At 39.4% G+C, this 24557-nt stretch overlaps 1 protein-coding gene across 3 annotated transcripts; it reads right to left on the bottom strand.

Moving 5' to 3' along the window:
• Nucleotides 1–1137: 1137 nt before the first annotated feature.
• Nucleotides 1138–24476, bottom strand: ocrl (OCRL inositol polyphosphate-5-phosphatase). Of its 3 annotated transcripts, XM_030739022.1 has the most exons (24): nt 24063–24476; nt 23453–23532; nt 19666–19757; nt 19298–19336; nt 18856–18969; nt 14381–14554; nt 14040–14259; nt 13715–13888; nt 12767–12868; nt 12552–12666; nt 12238–12354; nt 11715–11896; nt 11500–11611; nt 9754–9863; nt 9002–9137; nt 8748–8858; nt 8412–8577; nt 7521–7756; nt 6779–6802; nt 4031–4150; nt 3108–3192; nt 2764–2891; nt 2542–2653; nt 1138–1664 (listed from the first exon to the last, which is right to left on the bottom strand). In XM_030739022.1, the coding sequence occupies exons 1-24, from the start codon at nt 24102–24104 to the stop codon at nt 1540–1542; spliced, it is 2916 nt and encodes a 971-aa protein (XP_030594882.1). In that variant the 5' UTR covers nt 24105–24476; the 3' UTR covers nt 1138–1539. The 3 variants fall into 3 exon arrangements, with proteins under 3 accessions (XP_030594882.1, XP_030594883.1, XP_030594884.1); XM_030739023.1 differs by lacking the exon at nt 6779–6802; XM_030739024.1 differs by lacking the exon at nt 23453–23532 and having other exon boundaries at nt 24111–24240.
• Nucleotides 24477–24557: the final 81 nt, after the last annotated feature.

The following is a 24557-nucleotide window of genomic DNA, read 5'->3' as shown; positions in this document are numbered from 1 at the left end:
ACAGGTATTTATAGAAGTGTTATGATTGTCAGCATTTTCACATTGCATCAGGTGTTCATGTTGTCTGCAAAGGTCCATCTGCGTCTGTGAAGAAACTCAGGTTTTTCTGGCATCACAGGGAAACTATTACATCACTAATGTGAACGCTTATGCTGACACCTCTTGGGTTAAAAACTGTTTCAGAGGAAATGGGCCTTAGATGAAACACAGAAGTTCCTTATTACAGAGAACTGGCTACGGAAAAGAATGATCCTCTGTGGCACCAAGACAGGCGGTTTCCTGCAGAGTAATGAGCCATTAAAATCTGCTAAATTTGCACCCAGAAAACGCTGCATGACTTAAAATGAGAACATTAGTCTTCTGGATTTACCCTAAGGGGACAGAACTGCCTAAAAACAATGAATAAAGAGCTTTAAGATGTGGCAAAAGTGAGAGAGAAGACATGTAAACACACACAGACGTCAATAGTACCACCTTCAGGACAAACTGTAAACACCATCACAGACTCATACCAGCATACAAACACCCAGGAAACAGGGACACAGTCACTATTTACACCATTTAAGATATCGGGAACCAGAAAAGGGCGAATTCTCCACCCGATTCTGGTTGACCAGGACGTTAGTGTGTTAATAGACTTGTTTTGTAACTCAAGAGGAAATGACAAAACTGGAATCTGCTGACGGCAGAAGTTACACAAAACACAGCAAACACAACCAAGAGTTTTCTACAGCAGGCTGCTAAAATCAACTTGTCCAATTGAACATTTTATATAAAACTGAATAAAACACAGTAGAAACCAGAGGTGGTGCAAACTTGGAGAAAAAACAAACAGTTAAAATACAATGGATATGCTCAAATGCATCTTAATATTGTTCCCTTGGTTAAATGCTGCAAAACAAATGATTGTCATGATTTATCTTAATCTTAAACATTCCTAGTGACAGATTTCCATATTCATCCCATTTCAAATTATTTGAATATATTTAAACATCTTCAGTCTATTTCTTTAAATCCAAGGAAGTGTTTTCCTTTCTTTAGTGTACATGAGTCTTCTATTTAGCATCATATTATTTATTTATAATATATATATATATATATATATATATATATATATATATATATATATATATATATATATATATATATATATATACATACCTAGTGTTTTCACATTCATAACACTCACTCTTGAGGAGTTATTTTGGCAAGAGCACCCACATGAAGAAGTGTCAGCTCTACTCAGGAGGCACAGGTCCTTTAGGTCATCACAAAGTGCATAGGCATCAGTTCAAACCTCCCCCAAGCGCTTCCAAATCCAGCAACTTTTCATACTGTGTTCGGACTGAAGATATGACAAACACTTCTAATAACAGACTTTCGGTACCGTCAATATGACAGTTTGTAAAAGGTAGACTGCAGAACAACTGCACTGGTCTCCAGTAGATGTCAAAATACCAGGTCCTTTAAAACCAAAGAGCCATGCTGGGTATCAATCATCGATCAGACCATGACACTGTAAGAAACCTTCAATGTTGGTTAATCCTCATCCCCGGCCATCAGGAAACCCAGAATGAAATCGGTGGCTTTCTGTCGCTCGTGTGACGTCTGCCTGCCCACAAAGTTGGGAGGTGGTCGAATGAGGAGGCTGGCAAAGAGGGTAGCTAAGAAACAAGAACAGGAAAAAAATGTCAATGAATGTGATCAACTGTGTATAACAGGTCAGCATTTAACATACAAAATGGTATTTATTAGTTACTGACATTATGAATTAGGAGTCCCAAGTGTTTAATCCACTACATGGATGTCACTGTCTAAACTCACTCTATATTAATATTTTATTACATGAATACCTGGTTTTTCTATTTCTGATATGCTTATACATAAATGTAATGTGGTTGACAATGTAATAAACTGCTCAAAAAAAAAAAACACTTTTAAAACATCAGATCTCAATGGGGGGGATCATGCTGGATATCTATACTGACATGGACTGGGTAATGTGTTAGAAATGAAAGGATGCCACATTGTTTGAAGGAAATAAAAATGATCAACCTACAGAGGACTGAATTCAAAGACACCCCGAAAATCAAAGTAAAAAAATTATATGGCAGGCTAGTCCATTTCGCTGAAATTTCACTGGAGCAACTCAAAATGGTACTCAGTATGTTGTATGGCCCCAATGTGCTTGTATGCATGCCTGACAATGTTGGGATTTGGACTACCTGTGCAACCTCTGTAGGGTCCAGGTATTGACTCATGCAACCAGTGGTGACACTGACCCTAGCCAAATGCAAAACTAGCGAAAAACAGAAAAATTTCAGTGACCTCCACCTGTAAAATCATTCCTGTTTTGGGGGTTGTCACATTGCTGCCCCCTGAGCCCCACTTGAAAAAAATGTGTCAAAAATCACAGTCCTTCAGCAGAAGGCCAAAGCCATTTTGGTGGATGCCATTTTTTTTTTACATGGAGGAAAAACCCTGCTTAAATAAGCTCTGTAGTATGATATATGGATATGGCAGAAACTGCCTGTCTCTTACCGAGGAGGCTGGCTGTTAGATTGTTGTTCTGTGAGTGTTTGAGAAGTTCCTTCAGAAAGGCCATCAGGTAACGAAACACATTGCGGTGAGCCCGGGGCAACTGGGAGATCAACTGTCAAACATCAAAGTGAGCACAGAAATTAACCATAGCATAAAAATGACCGCATTCATTCGTACGACCACATGAACATGATGCCTCATTCTTCATACATCAGACTGTACCTGTTTGCAGAGGCGGCTGTCGTGAGAGCCGTCTAGGCACCGTTGGTAGAGTTCATAGCACACCACTGGCTCCGGCAAGGCCTCCAAGAAGATCAGCAGGGCCTCAGCTACAGAGTGGTTACAACCAGCTACACCAACAGTTAAGGAAGAACAAGACTTTTTTCATTTTACAAATGGTCATCTTAGAACTCTGTTTCTGCCCAAATGTCTTACTATATCTGTCAACAGGCTAACATAGATTTGAACTATTTTAACTTTTTGATATCAGCAAATCACAACTGTGCAAGTTTTCGAGTCTTTGTAATCTGCTCTGTTTTTAGAAATGGCTTCACAGAAGAGGATACGTATAGAGTCGGGGATGCTGGTGTCCAGAGCGTCGATGATGCTCTGCATCTCCTCTTGTAGGCCTGGTGTCTGAAATAAGTCCTCCTGAAAGAATCCAGAAGCAAATGAGGAACATTGAAACCAGTGTAGAAGTAGAATAGAGATTTCTGGCACTTCCAAGAAGGATGGAGATGAGCATAAAGTCTGAAGAAGTCAAAAACGTGTTGGTCAAACAATAAAACTGTTCATTATTTTTTTTAAAAGGAGGTGTCTTTAACCTCTTTACAATTAAACCAGCTCACATGTCCTTTGTGTTCAACTAGTATTCCTAAACCTGCTATTTACTGTGACACATCAAAGTACCCAGCCCACATGGACTGGTACATGGACTAAAAATACCACTGCAGTAGTTACACATTTAACTGACATGAAAACAACTTCAATTACCTTGTAGAACAAATATTTTTTTCTTCAATTTGTTTAACCAGAAAAACTCAAAGTTAAAACATTTTATTCAACAAAGTTTGAAGTGTATTTTGTCTTCAGTCTTACCCTAAATTATTAACAAAGAATAAATGAACAGACTTTTCTCTTCAGAGATAAACACAGCCTGTTTGCCATTACGCAAGAGAGCATCTATTACAGTGCTTAATTATTCTACAGGAGAAATAAAGGACTTTGAAACTACAGTTATCTGGAAATGCACAAAACTATAAAGGAGGCAGAAATAAGCACAGTAGGTCTCCTTTAATAATATTTATCAAGTATGTCAATTTTTTGTGCAATGCCAACTTGACAAAGAAATTAAAGAAACAAATAGACAGTAAACACTGCAAGATTTTATGTAATCCAAAGACATTTATGAATATACTACAAGCACTATAACTCTTTCCTAGAAATGAAAAATGCTGAAATTTCCAGAAAAGAGCTGAAGCTTTCCCACCTGATCACAGGACTTTGTGTAAAGGTGGTTGACCAGAATCCACACCTCCTTGGGGATCTTCAGAGGTTTGTCCTCAGTACCTGCCCCATCTACCATCAGGAAGTTCATCTTGGACTTTTCCTATATGAACAAAAATCAAAATGTCCAAAAAAAAAAAAAGCCAACATGTTCTGTTTTACTTATTACAGTGTGATTAATACTGCTTTGATCACATGTGAGAGCTAATAATGGCTGCACATTTAAAAAAAACCAAAACAAACAAACATCTGATCAGTTAGTGCTGGAGTAAAAACAGTACTGAGGTCAGTATCATCTCTGGAGACATGTATGAGAGCCATTTTACTCAGAGCTGGATATCACATCCTTTTTGTCACTGAAAATGGATCCCTGAGGCTCACGAGAGACATCCAAAAATAACCACAGCTACTGAGGCTGCACATAAAGGCAGGGGAAACTGGAGAGCGGCTGGGATGATGTTAACATACAAAACTAATGTGATGTCCTGTAAAAAATTATATTTACCTTGTAATTAATCTTGGACTCGAGGACAAGCTTTTTTTTTTTTTTTTTTTGCATTTTTGGCCACAGCAGCTTTTTGTTAGCAGTGGAGAGACACAGGAAATGGGGGAAAGATACAGGGGAAGACATGCAGGCAAATTGGCGACAGGCCGGGACGCGAACCCGCACCGCAACGCGGCATATGTATGTGGTCGCCGGCTTCACCACTAAGCCACCCAGGCGCCCGAGGACAAGCTTTAACAGAAAATATATTATATTGCTCCAGCGTGAAGAAAGTGGGCCATGTTTATATTCTAACTGAAACAAATTGTTTCAGTTCTATTAAATTTATGGTGTTATAAACCTGTTTACTCACTTTCACTGATCCAGTCATAAAAGGGAAAAGGAGGCTTGAAGTTAGACTTCATTTGAATGTCTTAGCTTTGACACTCCCTCTCATTAGCTTCAGTCATGTGCATAAAAGAGCTGTGCAGCAAGGCTAACCTGCTGTGAAATGAAATTTAATGCGTCTGATTTTCACTAGGCTGATGTTTCCGCTCTGCTCTTAATAGCCCACGGAAGATTTAGTAGGTGACTGATCCCCGCACACAAACACACTCGGATTAAACTAAAGTTTTGTCCAGTCTCTGATTGCCTGTGGATTACCAACTGCTGCCTGTGTCCGCGCTCGACTGATTCATTTTCTGATTAACTTCTAAGGGTGTATAAAATAGTAGCTGAAGAAAAAGAAACAGAATGTTTAACACAGTTCAAAGTAACCTTGTTTATAATATGCTGAGCACTGATTCAGTTTCAAAACACCAAGATGTTGATGGTAAAAACACCCCGAGGCTTCACAACCAACCCTGACTAACCAGTCACAAACCTGCATTCTTTCTAATGACCAGCAGGGAGCGACTCATGGGGATGCAAAAAGACTTCTGGTCGATGAGAAAATGGCCCTTGGCTCCCTCACGCTGCGACATCAACAAACACTTTCCTGATGACTTTATGGGCTCAGCCGCTGGTTTCATGTTATACAAAACATGACAGGTAGTCAGAATGGAGGATTATCCAGATTATGCTCATTGCCTAATGACTTTTCAATCATAGGTCATTGCCAAATGGCATCTGGAGTCTTTGATTTCTCAGTCCAATCTGCCTCTCCCTCATCATATCCAGTTTCAAAACACCAAGATGTTGATGATGAAAACACCCTTAGGCTTCATAACCAGCCTTGACTAACCAATGGGTGACATCCTGGTGGCTACATGCATCTTTATACTTTCTATAGTTCAAATCACACCTCTAACAAGCTGTCTAAGCTCCGTTCCCCCTCCTTTTCAGTCAGCTTTCTTCTGACTGGCTGCCCATTGCAAACAGAGAATTTGAGCAGCAGGTGGGCAGGGCTACTGTACTCACAGCCAGAGAGCACCTGAGATGACCATATTAAAAATAAATCCCCTCTTCCACTCCCTCGATCTTTCTGACACCATAGAGAGCAGAAAAAAGTGTCTAAATCTGAGTGTTTCGAGTTGTCTCAAGCCTAAGCTTTTGGCTCACATTGATTACATGCATGTATACTGACCTCATTATTTGAAACTTTGGTCATAATAGATCCCCTCTTTTTAAAGTTTTAAATTACCAACACATTTTCCAGAACCAAAGATATGCATTAAGCCAAACTCCGATAAGCAGAATAAAAGAGTAAAGACAAAAACAAACTGAACATTTCAGGGTCTGAACACAGATCATGTAATTTTTCATTAAAATAAAAAAAAAAATCCCTTCTTTTTATGATCAAAGTCACTCATAATTAATTCATAGTTCCCTGACAAACACAGTGTTTCAGTTCTATTTGATTTATGGTGTTATAAAGCTGAAAAAGCTGAATCCTAATATCCAATAAAAATAAAATATTATTTAAAATAACTCTTTGAATTCTATCAGTCAACCTATTTTATGGATAAATGAATCCCGTTGTGCAAGAGTATCTGAAATCCTGGCTACAGCAAACAGAAATCTAGTAAATAATTTTAAATAGGCATGATTTTTGAAGTTAAGCCTAAAGTTACACATTTGTAGGATGTGACTGACTGTAATAGTACTGGAACCAGTTTCCATTTATAACAGACAAAGAGGGAGGGCAATAATGTCCCATAAAGATAATCAAAGAAGAGGTCTTGTACCTCAGCTTAAATTGACCTTCTTGTGCCTGATAGGTGAACCGTTTCAGTGTTAATATTTTACCTTCTCCATGTAGCTGTCCTCTCCCTGAGCAAGAAGTCACCCCACAGCCACAGTGAAGAGTTGAAAAGGAATGATCAAGGTAAGAAAAGGTGATGAAGGGAAACAAAGGAAGAAAAATAGAAGACAGAAGTGCCAGGGATCAACACAGAGTCAGAAAATGTATTCATGATTTTTTTTTTTTTTTGCACAAATCATATGATCAAATCAATAGTGCAGCAGGAAAATGAAATAGCTTAAAGTAGAGATAAAGGATTACTCAATGATAGGAACTCTGTATTCCAAAACCAGATCAGATTAGGTCAAAAATAGCACAATGGAAGCAGACAGAGGAAATCATGTTAAGTTGGAGAAGTCTATTTATATGAAAAAGACTCAAGTGGGTCTAACCTGAGTCAGTCTTTCCTTTCCTCTAGGAGCGCCCTCCCTATGTTTTTGTCACTTCCTCGTTCCCTTGGCCCCTCGTGGCCAGAAATATACAGTTTGAGATTTTTTATACTCTCCAAATATAGGCTCTCTCTGTGACTGAGTTTACCCTGTGGGACAGAAGAAGCCCTGATGCCTCCCTGTGCAGGTTTCAGGCTGTCACAACCTACTGTAAGCTGGTCTGTGCAGAGCTCCATTTACATTTCACATCAGTTTGACCCAATCTGAGCAAAGTACACCTCTGTTCACTAATCTTATCTGTTTACACTGTACTAACTGCACTCCTCTCATCAAGATTGCTGTGCTAGCTTCCTCTTACCAGGTCGATGAGTTTGGTAATGGGGATCTCTCTGATAGGCTTCTTCATGCGGCACAGAGCCTCCAGCGAGGTGCCAAAGCAGCTGGGCAGGTAATTGCCTGAGATTGTAATGAAGTAGTCTTTGCCACGGTCCAGATGGAGCACCAGGATGTCCTCGATCTTGTCTTCTCCAGAGTTGAGCAGCGTGACAGAGTCTTTACTGACATACACCTCCAGATAGATCTCCAGGGTCTCATCTGTTCCGGACAATAAGAAAGGATTAGTGCAAACTCTCCTGCAGGGAAACACAATTTTTAACTGTGCCTCAGTGATGCACTTTCTGTCTACATGTGGCACAGAAAAGGTTTACAAACATCAGGTGGACCCTAAACGTACAAAGGAAGCCACCAGACCAAGATTATGACTTTTGAAAAAGGACAAAAAGCTAAACTATATTGTATACCAACATAAGCAAAATAAAACAATAATAATAAGCAGGAAATGTGCTTAGTTTCAGTCTTTGTCAGTATGGTGAAATTTGTGTCAACCCAACGAGGATCAGGAGGATTTGGTCCATCTGCTTATTGAAACTGGGAGTTTTCTGTTTGCATCAGACAAGCTGTTTGAGGATATTAACAAAACTATTATAAATATTGAATGTTAACTAGACTGCTCTTTTAAACTAAGAAGAAAAAGAAAACTTGTCAGTATTCCAAATGACTCTTTCATAGTGGCAAACTCATTTTTAACAGCATTAAAGTGATCGGAAACGATAAAACTAGATGTATAAACTTGCTTTTGCACTTCAGTACCAATAGTTAAAATATTACCATAGTGACAGATCTAAAATTTGAACCAACAAGAATAAAGGTGAACAACAAAGTAAAGGTTACTCAGATCAATAAGACTCACTTGGCTCCAAGAATCCATCGCTGGGCTCGGCTCGCAGCCAAGGCTTGCAATACTGTGAGTCATTGAGTTTGGGGATGAAGGCAAAGTGACAGGGTACCTGCCCGTCATTTTTTATTAGGAAGCGCTCCCTTTGAAGCTGCCTGAACTTGACATTTTTAAATGTAAACTGCAGAGCAAATAAAAAGGAGCACAGTTAATTACAGATTTAAAGGAATATTACTCCACAAACCGAAGGAGAAAAGGCAACTTTACGTTTTGGAATGATTACTGTTTATACATTACTGAAGAAGAAACTAAAGAAAATAAAACAGACCCATAGTGTAATACTGCTTTTACCTCTCTCATGCTTAAAGAAACAGATGGAAGGCAGTCATTCTCCATCCTATCCATTGCACGAACTATCTCCTCAAACACCTTCTTGTGGCGCTGCTCATCTACCACTTTCACCTGTGATACAAACACACGTCCCAACACTCATGAATGCAAATATGTGATTTTTTATTCATGCAACATTTGTTTTGTGTAAAAATGTAAACATTGCATGTTTCAACCCAAGACTGCAAGCTTTATGTGACTGCAGAAATTCTTACCCCTATACTAAAGAGGGAGCTGACAGGCTTGTGATCACTGGTTTGCAGCTTCATGTGACTTTGGTATGATATCTGCTTGACATTGTTGCCCCTCCACAGGATTCTGTCACACCAAGCCGGAACTCTGCACTTCCCACTGCAGGAAACAGTTTCAGAAGCAAAGTCAGAGATCTCACGTCTCACAGGCACAGTAATGCTGACTCTGCATTTGTGTAATGAAAAGGCCAGGGTGGAGGTTGGGGGTGGTGTTATCAGGATTCAAAATGTGTGAAAATGTGGTTACGATAGGGACAGCATATAATATACTGAATAAGGTTATGTGTGTGTGTGTGTGTGTGTGTGGGGGGGGGGGGGGGGGGGGGGGGGGGGGGGGATCTATGGTATTAGTCAAAATAAACATTTTTATTCAGATTTTTGAGGAAAAACAGCACTGAAGCAAATAAAAAGGATGGAAAAAAAGAACCAACTGATTAAAGTAAATAGGAAAGTATGACAAGAAGTACAATCAACAGGAAAAAAAAGAATCCATATTAAAGAATATGTAGGAAGCTTTTAAAAATGATTTTGTATCATGGGAAATTATAAAAAGGTAAAAAAAAAAAAAAGAATAAAATCACCTTTTTGTTTCTGGATTTTTTGTGTATATGTATATATATTCTTTTCTATGATTTGCAGATTTGGAAATGAATAATCAAAGTATCAAATAAAAAGCTTGTGTGTTCACTGTGTTAAACAGAGGGATACGGTTTTACCTGGAGTCCCAGCGATCTGTTTTGGGGTCATACTTGTATGTGGGGGTGAATTTAATCTCCCCCTCCATGAAGTCTGTGAAGGCCTTCTTTGTCTGCCTCTGAATGTTCAGCTACACATAAAAAGTGGGGAAAAAAAAAAAAAAAAAAAAAAAAGAGTCAAAACAGAGCTAAACTATTTTGCAATAAATAGGCAAAAGCAACATTGACAGATTACACAACCTGATGGTATGTAATAATAGTGTTAGGCAAATAAATATGGGAAGGTGTTTTCCTAATTATATTTATCAAGAAATACTCATGTTTCAATTATTCTGGACTTTACATCAGTCCACATCTGACAGTTGCAAATATAAACACATCCTGCTCATACAAATAAGCACTGTTTTATTTATATACTACAACCAAACCACTGCAGATAAGAAACTGACAAGGATAAAACTGAAATACACCCACAAGTCGCTTTATTAGGTACACCTTGCCAATACCAGGTTGGACCCTCTTTTGCCTTCAGATCTTAATTATTCTTGGCACAGAATCAACAAGGTGCTAAAAACATTCCTCAGAGATTTTGGTGAAATGATGGCATCACAGAGTTGCTGCAGATCTGTCAGTTGCACATCCATCAATCCCAGTGCTCCACTGGATTGAGATCTAAAGGCCATTTGAATACAGTGAACTCAAATTGTCATGTTCAAGAAACTGGCTTGAGATGATCTGAACTATGTGACATGGCCTGCTATCCTGCTGGAAGCAGCCATCAGAAGATGACTATGCTGTGGTCCCGCAGAGATAGACATGTGATAGGCTGTGGCATTTAAATAATGCTCAACTGGTTCTAAGTGGCCTGAAGTTTACTAAGAAAATATAACCCACATCAGCCATCAGCAGCCTTAACCACTGAAGCAAAACAGGAGGGGCCATGCTTTCCTGGTTGTTTATGCCAATTTCCTGACCCTAACAGCCAAATGGTACAGCAGAAATCAAGGACTTGCCAGACCAGGCATGTTTCTGAAGTCTTCTATTGGTGAGCCCTTGTAACTTTAAGCCTCAGTTTCCTGTTCTTAGCTGACAGAAGTGGCGCCTGGTGTGGTCTTCTACTGCTTAGTCCATCTGCATTGTGTGTTCAGAGATGCTCTTCTGCATAGGTTGGTTGTAACCAGTGGTTATTTTTTGGTGCTGTTAACCTTCCAACTCTGAATTTTCACCCATATAACTGCTGCTCAGTGGATATTTTCTCTTTTTGAACCATAGTCTGTTAACCCTAGAGATGGTTATGCAGAAAAATACCAAGAGATCAGCAGTTTCTGAAATACTCAGACCAGTCTGTCTGGCACCAACAACCATGCCATGTTCAAAGTCACTCAAACCACCTTTATTCCCAATTCTGATCCTCAGTTTGAACTTCAGCAGGTTGTCTTGACCAAGTCCATAAATTTAAATTTATTGAGTTGTGTTAAGTTAGATATTTGCATTGATGAGTAGTTGAACACGTGTGCCTAATAGTGGCCAGTGAGTGAGCATTTTTAACATAATTTATGTCAGAGGTACATAACCCATGTTTGTTAAGCTGACACTTCAAAATAACTGCAACAGAGGGTAACAAACAATGATGGGGCATGCTTCTGTTCCTAATGGTACTGATTACAAAAAACATTAAAAAAGAACTGTCTGTATTTTTAATGTTAAAAGAAAGTTAAAGCAGTGGTGAGTTTTCCATCAGTTGAAAGCAACGTAACAGAGTCTTACCTGATCATACTCCTGGAGCTTCTTTAGTTCATGATGAGCAATGAGCTGTTTGACCTCACCAGCATCGTACAGAAAGAGACGATAATTTAGGTCCCCAAGCCAGATTACAACACTGAAACACACAGAGATTGGATACAGTGGTGAACAATACCTAAGGCTGACAGTAAAGTCACATTAAGGCTCGCAGTTTGGATGTGAAAGCCTGAGGCACTCACTCATGCTTGACGATATTGAGAGGCGGGTAGTCCAGTAAGTGGAAGGTCATGCGAGCGCATATGTCTTTATAATCCTGATTGCGGCGCTCAAAGTCTTCAACGTGTGCTGCTAGATGGGAGTTGACAATGCAGAAGCTAGTGTTGTGGAAAACAAACCTCACCGCCACGCCTCCTTTGTTTCCCTGAAACATAAATTAAATGAGTACTTATTTTCATGCAGGCAAATACATTCAGGGAGGATATCAATGCAAACTGCAGATAACATGTTTAATATTTAATTAATTCAAACAGCAGTCCAACAACTTCACATCCATAAAAAAAAAAAAAAAAAAAAAACATTCACCAAGAAATTAAAGCTGTAAGTGAACAGTGATGTTTTGTGGTTGAACACTTTATATACTCATGATCTGCTGTACTTGAATTTAAAAACAAACAAACAAAAAAAACCCAAAAAAACTCATGTCCCACTTATCTCATGGTTTTCAACTATTTTGTATTTTGTCTGTGTTTAGTGTGAACATACCATTTTTCCCATGATTCCTGTCCCCACGTGTTCTGCAGCCACATCTTTTATGTGATTCTTGTGTATCTTTTTGACATAGACTACAAGCATCATCCCAACGAGTCGTATGATCCGAATCTGAAGACAAAAAAAAAAAAAAGGAAAAAAGCAAATTCATATTTTTACCCACCTACTCATCAACATGGCAAGATACATGTGCAGAGTTAAACTCATTCCACAGTGTTTCCCATCAGTGTGTTAGGATTTTATATAAGCAAGATTGTATACTCCTCTTTTTGGTCAACTCCCCTTTTAGAAAGTCGCTCTCTACTCACCCTCTTGTACTTGGCTTTTGGATGCAGGTTCCTCTCCACAGCGTCAACCCACAGCTGCTCTTTGGAGGAGTCCATGTAGAAGAAAGCCTCAGTGCTCAGGTCCAGTTCTTGAAAACTAAATCATCACATCGGATGTTGTTGTTACAGAACGAGAACAACATCATGACATATGTATTTCTGGTCCTAAATGCACCATATGATGATTTCTTACTGACCCAATAGCATATATATCCGGAGGTTCAGCATCACAGCAGAGCCACGGCTCAAGGCTGCTGTCTGGAGACTGGCCGTTCACATTCCATGTACCTGTGAAAAACCTACAAAACAACATACAGCATATACATTTAGTTACAATAAAACCTGTATCCTTCAATATAATCCATATTGGATTTATGAATCAAAATCTGTGCTATTATAATTTGTATTTAGTTGGAAAATTATTTTAATTTCAGATTAGTTTCAGTTAGTTTTTCAGAATTGAGTTTGCGCATTAAAATTCAATTTTTATTGGAGTCAGTGTCAGCTTTACCCTGGGAAAATCATTGATCACATCCACTCCAGCCAATGACTGCAATTCCACCAGATGTACAGCAGCATGTTTCATAAGTGTCCCAGAAGCAGCTCTCTACTCGGTTTCACTAAAAATAGTGATGGCCTTTTTTTTTTTTTTTTTTGGCCTTTCTGGCTTTATTGGATAGTGCAGCAGTGAAGAGTAGACAGAAAAGTAGGGAGAAAGATCAGGGGAAGACATGCAGCAAAAGGTCATGGGTCACACTCAAATCCAGGCGTTCAGCCCTAAGCAGTATGGCCACACGATCACGCTGTGAGCTAATCTGGTGCCCGATGGGTCTATTTTTTACAGAAGTACAGTTGTATAGAGCAGGTGAGGAAGGCAGGAAGTCAGGAACAGTAATAACTGTATCGAGAATCGGATACATTTTTGAAATAGAAGACCTTATGCAGACTCCCAAAACACTCACAGTGTGATACGAAGCCACGTAAAGGAAGGAAAAAACTGCCAGACAGGCAACATCAGAGACACACAACCAGTGTATTTTTTCTAATGTCAAAACAAAATTGCAGTGTCTTTTCACACATAACTTTAGTTTTAAGTTTTATTGTATCTTATCAAAAACAAAAAGAAATTCAGAAATTCCTCTTACTTAAAGGGCCGGATGTCCACATACTCGCTCTCCTTCTTGCCCAGGCGGTGTTTGATGAGATATTCTCTCTGGCCTGCTTGGGTGGAGAGTATGGCATGTTTCATGCTGTTAGTGGTGGGGCTGTCACACCAAGATGGTGGTCTGTCTACACGGTCAAACCCTGACCTAAAATTACTGAAAAATAGGAGAAGAAAAAGCAGGAATAATTTAAAACCAGCAATGTTGTAGACAGATTAAACGTTTGGACAGTAAGCCTCCACAGCTTACTAAATCAACAGTTTTAATGTACTGTGGATCCATTAAGCTGTGATAGATGTATACTTACTCTGACTTGCTGTTAGTGACTGAAGAGTTGGTTTTGGTCTGTAAGGAGCCAGCTCTGTCTTTGGGGACTGGAGCAGGAGGCAGAGGATTGGATGGAGTAGCGGAAGCTTTGCGAGGAGGTAGTGGAGGGACAGGTGGAGGCTCCCTAGAGGCAACTATACGATTCTGGTGGTTTTTCTTTTCTTCTACTTTGTGGTTGAAATTGTTCTCAATGCCTATGCCTGCAGAAAGTGATTGAACTAAATCGTAAGATGGGGCAAAAGAAGGATTTAAACTAGAAAAGAAAAAGAAACAGGACAGCTTTGTATTTGTTTTATCTACTATGAATACTTGTTTTCTTACCTGTGTTACTTTGAGTCATTGGAGTATTGTTGTTGAGGCTGGGGGGAATTGCATTGGTAGGTTTGGGTGGGTTAGCTGTCTTGGCTGCCCGTAGTGGAGGGACAGGTACTGGAGTTCTCTGCGGTGTTGGTGTAATGGGCTCCATTGCTTTTGGTCTGGCAGGTTTGGATTCAACTGAGAAAAACAGTACAGATAACAGAAAACAGTAGCGTTAAAAGGCAGTAGATAATAAAAGCATTACCTTGCTTAATACATGTGCCTGTTAATTTGAAAAGGATCACAAGCAAAACTTGGTCTGCATTATTTCTACTAGATAATCAAACAACAAACCCTGCCTACTTAGCAGCCTAATGCCACCAGGCAGAAAACGGAAAGAGATGTGGTCTTTGCAACAGGGGCAGAGCGACCACATAACACTACAAAGTTATCACTTACAAGAAGTGCTGCCATCACTTACACACTCAAGTTTGGACAAGAGTTATGGGAAAATACACTGTATTTCCAAAAGTACTCACTCAGCCATCCAAATCATTGAATTCAGGTGTTCCACTCACTTTCATGGCCACAGGTTTATAAAAACAAGCCCCCAGTCATGCAGACTGCTTCTGCAAACATTTGTGAAAGAATAGGTTGCCCTCAGGAACAGAGTGAATTCCAGGGTGGCGTGATGTGAGATTGTTTTTCAGGAGTTGGGCTCAGCCTCCTTAGTTCCAGTGAAGGACAACTTCATGCTCTCAACTCTGTGGGAACGGGCCCCTTCCTGTTCCAACATGACTGCAAATCAGCGCACAAAGCAAAGTTCATAAAAACCTGGACGAGTGAGTTTGGTGTCGAAGAACGTGACTGGCCTGTACAGAGTTCTGACCGCAACCTGATAGAACACCATTGGGATTAATTAGAGACTGTGAGCCAGGCCTTCTCATCCAACATCAGTGTCCGACCTCACAAATGCACTTCTGGAAAAATGGTCAAAAATTCCCATAAACACTCCTTAACCTTGTGGAAAGCCTTCCCAGAAGAGCTGAAGCAGTTATAGCCACAAAGGAAGAGCCAACATCATATTAAACCCTATGCATTGAGAATATGATGTCACTCAAGCTCATATGCATGTGAAGGCAGACAAGCAAATACTTTTGGCAGTATAGTGTAGTTCCGGGTACTTCTACTCAAGGATGTGATAAGTGTTGGTAACCAGTAAATGAAAGTAAACTGGATGAACCGGTTCAGAGAAATAACTCAGTGCACCACTACTATCCTGCTTCAAATTATGTCCCACGTCAAGATGTTGGTCACTGAGCTCATAACCTAAATGCTGATTTAAAAGCCAGAGCAGATGTTTGGTTAGGGCGTGTACCAGTTAAACTCCTGGCCAGCTGGACTACATTTTCCCAACAAATTAGCCCTCTCTCTTTGTACTGCATTTTTTAAAATAAAGTCAACATGGTGAAAAAAAAAAATAAAAAAATTTCAAAGCCACAGTTTACACACAAAAGCAGTTAGGAGAAATCCATGTAAACAAAGCAGTTTTCAATAAATTAGTATATAAATTGAGGAAATAACATCTTCCTTGACTTTTGTGCTACACTGTAAAAGACAAGTGAAGGCATGCATGACCATTTCCTCATCTTCATATTTCTGGATGCAAGTACATGTGCTGGGTAAGAGTGCTTTTTGGAAAGACACATTTCCTCTACAAATGTGTGATGTCTAAAAATACACATGGAAAGGTTATAATAACGGCCTAGTTTTCAAAGCATTACAAACACGCCAGGAAAACAAAAATAGAAAGTTTTGTTTTTGTTTACTGGTTACCTATAAGTAAGAAGGCTGCACAGCTTCAAATTTAACATACTTTGAATGCTCATCATTTTAAATCAAATAAACACACCCATCATGCAGTACTTTACACATCTCCACCCTGGAGTTACGTGTCCAGATTAGGTCATGTAACTGAATACAATTATCCCAGTGTTCTCAGCCAAAAGGTTGCCAGCAGTTCAACAATGGTATGTGAATTAGACCTCTATACATCAAGCTTCCCAGAAACACTTCTCTCCAGTTAACATATCCAGATATAATTAAGATAAAATAATCTTCTGCACAGCCATTCATAGTTAATTACTTCTTTCAACATTCAGAGTGAGGTGCAGACCAAAGCAAAAGCAATGCATGAACACCATTCAATATATGCTCCTCATGTTCCTATGGGTAATTGAATGGTGACATATTTAACATTTCCAATAACTCAACCTATTTTCCACCCTGCTTTAACAGAACATTTCCCCAAGCTTCAAATACGTTCAGAGTGCCTTCAGGTATAAGCAAGATACATTTAAGATTTTCCTTTATCTGCTTTAAGTATATCACACTAGGGTTTAATATTTTTCCCGAAAATGACATGAATCAAATCCCGGGAAATGACGAGCCATTTCCCGGGAATCCCGGGAAAAAGTTTATTTATTTTTTTATTTTAATTAGGCCTTCTGTAGCCTGTGTCGGCCTTAACCTATTGTGATATTGTAGAGGTAGCTTTCCAGCTATGTCCTGTTATGCCCAGTAGGGGGCAACGTCGGCTTGATTAACGCAATAAAACCTACATCTGGACATTCGAGTGCTCGAGCTATGCGGTGTTGTATCGTTCCTCAACACTTCCTTAACAAATATAATTCGAATATTCCTCCATTGTACATGGAATTATACCAAGCTATTTTACAACTGCTGGTGCAAAACAATACGGTTCATCTCCACAGCATTGATAAAGGCTCAGCCACGCTGTCGTGGCGACATCTGTTGCGCTATATCTCCACCAGTGGAACGCTGTAACAGTCATTGAAAAGTGAACTACCGTACTTCACTATAATATGACATAACACAGGGCCTTGAGTAATGCACTACGACTTGGTCATTGCCATTCTGGCAACAGCAAATTTATAACACCGTGTCTGAGGGTTTAAGTAGGTTCGCTGTGAATCGTCTATTGAAAAACTGGCCAATCCTTATAGCCTAAAAAATATACATTTTACTCAACTCCATTTTAAAAGCGAAATATGTTAAAGCAATCTATTTCATGATAATTTCTTCACCCATTAGGCCCGTATCCTAATTCATGATTGTTAGTAAGCCGCTGCAAACGAGGAAAAGAAACACTCGAAGTTAAACAGATATTTCTTTATTGTTCAGGGCAGGCATATTTTATAGGCTATATAATGCAATATAACAATATATAATAATATAGAATTATATAATACAAAATACCTTAGGGTAAACACATTGCCTACGATTTCAACAAATTAAAGAGGAAAAAAGTACAACTGTTTAATACCTCTATTAAAACGCTTGAGATGAAGGCTGAAGCCTTAAACGGAGGCTGAACGTGCCTGAAATGAAGAGTAATGCTTTTCGCATTAAACGAACCCTTCTCTCAATATTTCCTTAAATTTAACTTTCTGAAGCTTTCTTTTCTTTCTGAAAGTCAAATCGACGCGCGCGACTTTTTTCCCGGTTTCCCGTCTAACGTTTCCCGGGAAACGGGAAATGGTTCTGATCGCATTTCCCGGGAATCCCGGATCCCGGGATTAAACCCTATATCACACCACTTCAAGTTTGAAACAGCTTCCACACCAAGCACGGTTTGCTTTATAGGCACTTAACAAGTGCGGGTTTTAACCATCAACAGTCATTCTGAAGCCATTTGACCTTCTTCAATGTGAGCTTCGGGTTTTCTTTCAGTGTATTAAACGTTCAGCAGCTGAGGGGATCTAAAATGTCTCCCCACCAGCAATAGCCTAGCAATAAGGAATTTCTTTATTTTTTAAATATTTCTTTAGGAGGTAGGTTTGAAGTATGTAGCTAATCAGCCTTTTTGTACACATATAAAAACATGAAAGGGTTAGCTGAACCACAAAGCATCGCCTTCACAAAGCATTCCTATTGGTGTGATCTAGACGTGTAAAGGTGGCACTTCTATGTGAGCATCTATGGTGACATGAATAAAAACATTTAAACCTAGCCAAACAAAACACAAGACAAGACATCTTTAAGATTAAGCCAAATTCAGTCACAAAAGCAAAGAACAGGGAAAACAGGGATTTATTTTCCTCAACTAATTTAAAACTCTCCAATTCCCACTGCACACTGGTCCTTGCACTCACTAAATTAATACTTTCGCATTTTGATTTCTGATGACAGAAAGCCTGGGAAATGTGCTCAGTGATTATAAGGCTAAAACTTCAATCTAAGAGTGAAATCATAATAAACAAGGTTTTTGTCCTTTCTGTCTGCATTTGAAGAGGTGGGCTTGCACCCGGGCAGGTGGATCTGATTTCAAAAACTGAAGCCAAGCAGTCTTTTCACCAGTATGTCGGTGGCAAGAATACACAGGAAATCAGCAAGAGGTGTAATCCACCCTTTGTAAATAAATGTTAGATGAGTCATTAAATAATTAACCATCCCACTGACAGACAGTTGAGTCTTACCTTGTAGTTGAGCACTCTTCACCTGGGTAAGGAAAGTCTGAGTCCGATCATCATCCTGGAGTTCCAGCAGCAGCTCTGGGGCTTTTTCTCCTTTGATTCGTACCCGAACAAAAGCTCGAGGGGAAAGTAGCAAACACAAATCATTAGATTTTGAAAGTCATTAGAAATGCAGACTGTCAAGGAAACAAAGCAAAGTGATTTAAAAGTAAACAAATTCAGCAGTCTTTCAGAAAGCCCTGGCAACCCATGACCTGAGTCTACTACTAAATAAAGACATCAAGCTGCAGGCATGCTCTAAAAATGCAGCAAGGCTAGACACATGCTGTGTTACAACGAACGTCATGATGTGGCTCTGAAAGCCTGGTTTCTAACACCTTTATACAAGATCTTTTACACATATTGACTCAAAAACTAAAACATCAAAAGGGGGAAAAAAACTTACTGTCTACTGACAAATCAATAAGAAGAGCCTCTTCAGCTTCTGAAAAGGAAAAGGGAGAGCTTAAACAGTGCAGTTCAAAATGTCTGTAGAGGGAATAAAGCAGTGCTGTCAAACGTTTCTACAGCCTCTAACTGCTTTGTGGGAATTTTTTTTAATTTTCTCATCAAGTGGAAAGAAAAAGCTCCTTTCACTTTTACATTTAGTGCTGTGACCTTACTAAACATTAAAATTTACATGTCACATGGGTCAAAGATAGTGAGGTCCAGCAGTGAGTACTTATAGAAGAAAATACAGACATATGCTGACTGATTATAGTCAGCATACAAAAATAATGAAATAGAGAACAACAAAAAAATGGGGTCACATACCTCGTACAATTTCAAAGTTACCATTGATGGGTATCGATAGCTGAGCAACTGGACGAGACACGACAGCATCAGGGTTGGCTAAAACACCCAGTCTGGATCAAAACAGTACAGACCCCCATTTAACATCAGCTCTGTGATGCTTAATATCATTTAAGGTTATAAGTAAATCCATCTAAAACATACAAAGAAACATACAGACAACCTGCAGCAATGTGACCCTTTTCCTTATAACAGCAATTCTCTTGCAATTAACAGCATGTTTCATGCAAAAGTGAGTATGAAAGTATTAGAATAAGTCAATATTTGAGGTGCAGTACTGATAGATTAGTGTCAGACTATAATTCTATAATTATCATATGATTAAAACTCAAGCACAAGCGCATGCAGACATGCAAAACTTATTACCTGTAGGTAAAGATTAACAAACGAGCATTGTGTGTCACTCAAGTTTTGCTGACGAAAGTCCACTGGAGATGCATGAACTTTGCGTCAATGAATAGTCAACTTAATCAGCTTCAAGTTTGTGATGTGGGTTTATGTAGGCAGCCTCATTTTTCCCTTTCTAACAATTGGTGACTAACAGCCCGGGTCAAAAATGTGCTCAGGGCACTGCCCACGCTTCCCCTCCACTTCACAATAAATCAGATTACTTCTAGTGAGAGGAAAATGATTCAGCCCTGCGGGAAGAAACATCTTGGAGGAACTTGCAGTTCCCAAAATCAGCGTCTGATGTTGAAAACTACACGACAACAAACAGAGACTACAATCAGGCAAAATACTACAACCACGTTAAAATACAGTAGAATGAATAAAATGTGAATGAGGTGAACCTTATGATGCTCAGCTTTGTTTATGTGGCTTTATGGTTTCTATCATCTGAGCTGTTTTGGATGTCTGTCATATATAGAAATAGCTTTAAACTCTGGGTTTAACACTTCAACTACAGCTGAGAGTGTGGAAAACAAACTGTGGCAAACACAGCAGTCTCCATCATACTAAATGTCAAACACTGAAAACAGTGAACTGGCAAAGAAGACAGTGGTCATAAATTAACTCCTCATCAAATAGTTACTCAATAAAAGCTGAAAAAATAAAGTGTGTCTTAAAAGGATGCCTTTTTAATGACATGAAAACACCTAAACAATTAATATCAAGCAGAAGAAACCCTCAGCAAGGCTGAAACTCTGAAAAACAACATCTTGTATCATACAAGTCTTTCAAGAGTCTTTCAAGAGACATAAATGAGAACAAAGATGGTGGTAGAAGTATAACTTCCAAGTGAAAGCTTGTTAAAACCTTATTTTGAGGCAAGATCAGCAAACCTTTTAAGCATTTTCATTAGCTATAACTGGCAACTCTATATATGCAGCCTTTAAGTCCTGATGACCATTTAAAATATAGTTTGTTTAGATAATATTTCAGCTTAACCACCCTAATAAGTGGTGTGAGGTGTTTTGAAAGGGACTTTGGTAAAAGATTTAACAGATTAAAACTGCCCCAGGACCTGGTCATCTAACCACTTCTCCCTTTAAGGACTGCTTCTTAGTTTAGTGTGTGTTTTAACAGAGTTAGTCAAGCATGCAGCTTCTGTGCTCATGTGAGTCTCATTACAGCCCAGGAAGACTAAGTGAAGGAATTCTGGATAATCTGCAGTGAGCGGCCTGTTGGTACAGCTGACTCCTTTCCAACTCAAGCTACTCTTGATTTAAAACATCTCCGACTTTAGCCTACAACATAACCCTTTTACCAAACAAATGCTATGTAAAACTGGCACAGACTAAGGCTTGTAGACAAGTTTTTGAGTGAAATCTGACAAGGAAGTGGTGTGGTGTGTGTGGAGTCAGCTGGAGGAATTGTAACACTTAACCATATCACCACTGCCCCACAGGCAGCATCATTCTTTAGTGTCCTTTCTAACCTCAGAGGAGGAGCTCCATAAAGAGTCAATGATACCTGCAGCAACTGGCCTGCATGACACTTTGTGAATATGATATTCTGTATTTGTTTCAGGTCCTCTGGTAGTCTACACTTTCACTTTCTAACTGAAAAGTGCATTTTAATTTATTTAATTTTTTACATTTAGGAAACTATAAAATCTACAAAAAACAAAAACCAGGAAATTTAAACAGAGATTTTGCAGTGAAAAAATAACCCAGAAACCTACTGAGGCACACCTTCAGGTAAAAATATATAACAGACCATGAGCAATGGGAATTTCCCAACTTTTGCAGTAAATTAACTACATCTTATCTTATCATTTAACCTGAAGACACATTGCCTCTGTACTTTTCTATGATTACATACGCCACATAAAATCTATCAATTATTCCTGGATTTTTTTTCTGCCTGTCCCACTATAGAGCACTTATCGGATCAACCTTCAGAGCTTTTCTCTTTTTCCTTTGATAAAAGATCTATTAGTTAGATCAGGCTCAACAACTAACCTTAAAAAGGTAATCCAACTACACTCACCCTTTGCTAGTATATGGTTAGACCCACTTTTGCCTTCACAACTGCCTTAATCCATGCACAATTCAACAAGGCGTTGGAAACTTTATGGTCCATATTGACACGATAGTGTCACACAGTTGCTGCAGATTTGTTGGTTGCAGATCCATGGTGCAACCCACCCATCCCACCACATCCCAAAGGTGCTCTATTGAATTGAGATCTGGTGACTGTGAGTACTAGTGAACTCACTGTTTTGTGATATGATGTGCTATCCTGCTGGAAGCAGCCATAAGAAGATGGGTACACTGTTATAAAGGGATGGGCATGGTCAGCAACAATACTCAGGAAGGATGTGGCATTTAAATGATGTTCAGCTGATACTAAGTGGTCCAAAGAGGGCCAAGAAAATATCCTCCACACCATTACGCAACCACCAGTAACCTGAACGATTGATACAAGGAAGAATGTAGACATATTTTTACGCCAAATTCTGACCCTACCAAATATCACAGCAGCAATCAAGACTTGTCAGACCAGACAGCATATTTCCAATCCATTATTGTTCTATTTTGGTAAATGCAAGCAGACTGTTTCCTTAGATAACAGGAGAGGCACCTGGTGGGGTCTTCTTCTGCTTCAACCTTCAGCATGTTCTACATACCTTGGTTGTAATGAGTGGATATCTAACTTGCTGTTGCCATCCCATTAGCTCAAAGCAGTCTGTCCATTTCCTTCAGACCAGGCCAGACCTTTTCAGACCATACTTTGTAAACCCTAGAGATGATTGTGCTGGAAAAATCCAGCATCAGTTTCTAAAATACTCAAGACCATCCCATCTGGCATCAACAGCCATATTCAAAGTCACTTAAATAACCTTTCTTCCCAATTCTGATGCTCAGTTTGAACTTCAGTAGGGCTTCTTAACAATGTCTACATGCCTAAATGCACCAAGTTGCTGCCATGTGCCTGGTACCTGACAAAGCGGCCAGTTAAATTATATAATCATGCATCATCCTGTCCAGTACTCAGTGTGACACTATCATGGCACACACCTTTCTGACATGACAAAGCATATTTGGAACCATGCTAATATCGGAGTAATTGCATGTCAGTGATAGGCAGAAAATATAAAAGACCAACTCAGAGTAGTTCAGAGACTTCATACATGAGATCAACCAGAGCTTCAAGAGCTGTCAGAAACGTAGGTGCTGCAGGAAATTACCTACGAGTCTTCAAAGTGTTTCAACAACACCCACCACCACTATTTATGATTCTGCTACCTACTGCTTGACAAAAATCACATTGTTTTTCAGTCATTTGGTTTACTGATACTTACATAAACGCTCCACCGCGCTCAATTAGTGACAGTAGTCTGGGCTCCTTCTGGCCAGACCTCACCTCCAGACCTTTTACAGTGTGAACACCACAATCAAGGAATTATTGTGACTGAGAATGAGAAACTAGTGAACTGCCACTGCAGGCTTTTAAAACTATGATTACACTAAAGAAGTGTTAGAACAAGCCATGCTAGTAAAAAGGTGGGCAAAATAAGGTAATAAATGAAAGCAGCAAAAGGTGAGCCAAAGCACTGCAGAGGTTGGGTTTGCCGGTGGCAGCCAGTGCAGGTAGTTTTTTTTTTTTTTTTTTTAAACGTAGGAATGTAAAGGTGTAAGGATGGCTAACGTTATTCTGTACAAGTGATTTTAATTCGCGTTAATTACATGATACTGGTCATATATTTGTACGGTTAGCAGCGAACTGGATTAAAAGCGAGCTGTAGCTACTTTATAACATAATTACTTAAATACACAGTTAGTAAACATCTTCAGATTAATGACTGATTAACGTTACCTAACAGGTTTCATTGAACGCTAACGTTAGCCAAGCCAGCTAAAGCCAACTTAAAAAAAAACAACAGTACCCACAACATAACTCAGAAAGGATATTGCCAAGCATTCCTCGTCGCTTATCCCCAAAGAGGACTCCATTCTTACCGAGCAGAAATAAATATCAGTTTAACATTGGGGTTTGTTTTTTTTTTTATCACTTCGGTGCGGACGTCAGTGCAGAGAAAGTTAAATTCCAACCCGGCGCTGCGGCGGCCTCCTTCCGGGCAGCTTGGCTGCTAATGCTAAACGCCAGCTGATGATGATGTTGTTGTTGCTGTTGCTGCTGGTTTTGCTGTCCCTGGGTGATACCAAAATTATCCCAGTCAGAAACTTAAAAAAAAAATAAATCCGTTTTTTCTTCTGTCCCGGCCATGAAGCAGGCTACATAGCTTTAGCTGGCAGTTTTATGGCTGATTTAGCTGGTAACGCTACAGCACGGAGCTTAATATGTGGACTCCCTCCTCCTCCTGCCGCTCCTCTCCCTGCTGAGGACTTATCCTCATTTCTAGAGGTAGTTGGCACTAAGTATGAGCTGCATAACGCCATCTTCTG

Source organism: Archocentrus centrarchus, chromosome 10, assembly GCF_007364275.1.
Source record: "Archocentrus centrarchus isolate MPI-CPG fArcCen1 chromosome 10, fArcCen1, whole genome shotgun sequence".
NCBI classification, from domain to species: Eukaryota; Metazoa; Chordata; class Actinopteri; order Cichliformes; family Cichlidae; genus Archocentrus; species Archocentrus centrarchus.
Note: the sequence above shows the minus strand (reverse complement) of the source record. Positions and strands in the feature narration are given on the sequence as shown.

Excerpts from the sequence above, each read along its gene's own strand:
- ocrl (XM_030739022.1), bottom strand. The coding sequence starts at position 24,104 with ATGGAGTCCTCTTTGGGGATAAGCGACGAGGAATGCTTGGCA. Across the intron at positions 14,555-18,855 it reads GAAGAGTGCTCAACTACAAG|TTGAATCCAAACCTGCCAGA; the intron begins GTAAGACTCAAC and ends TGTTTTTCTCAG. Across the intron at positions 7,757-8,411 it reads CGATGGATTCTTGGAGCCAA|ATGAGACCCTGGAGATCTAT; the intron begins GTGAGTCTTATT and ends TGTCCGGAACAG.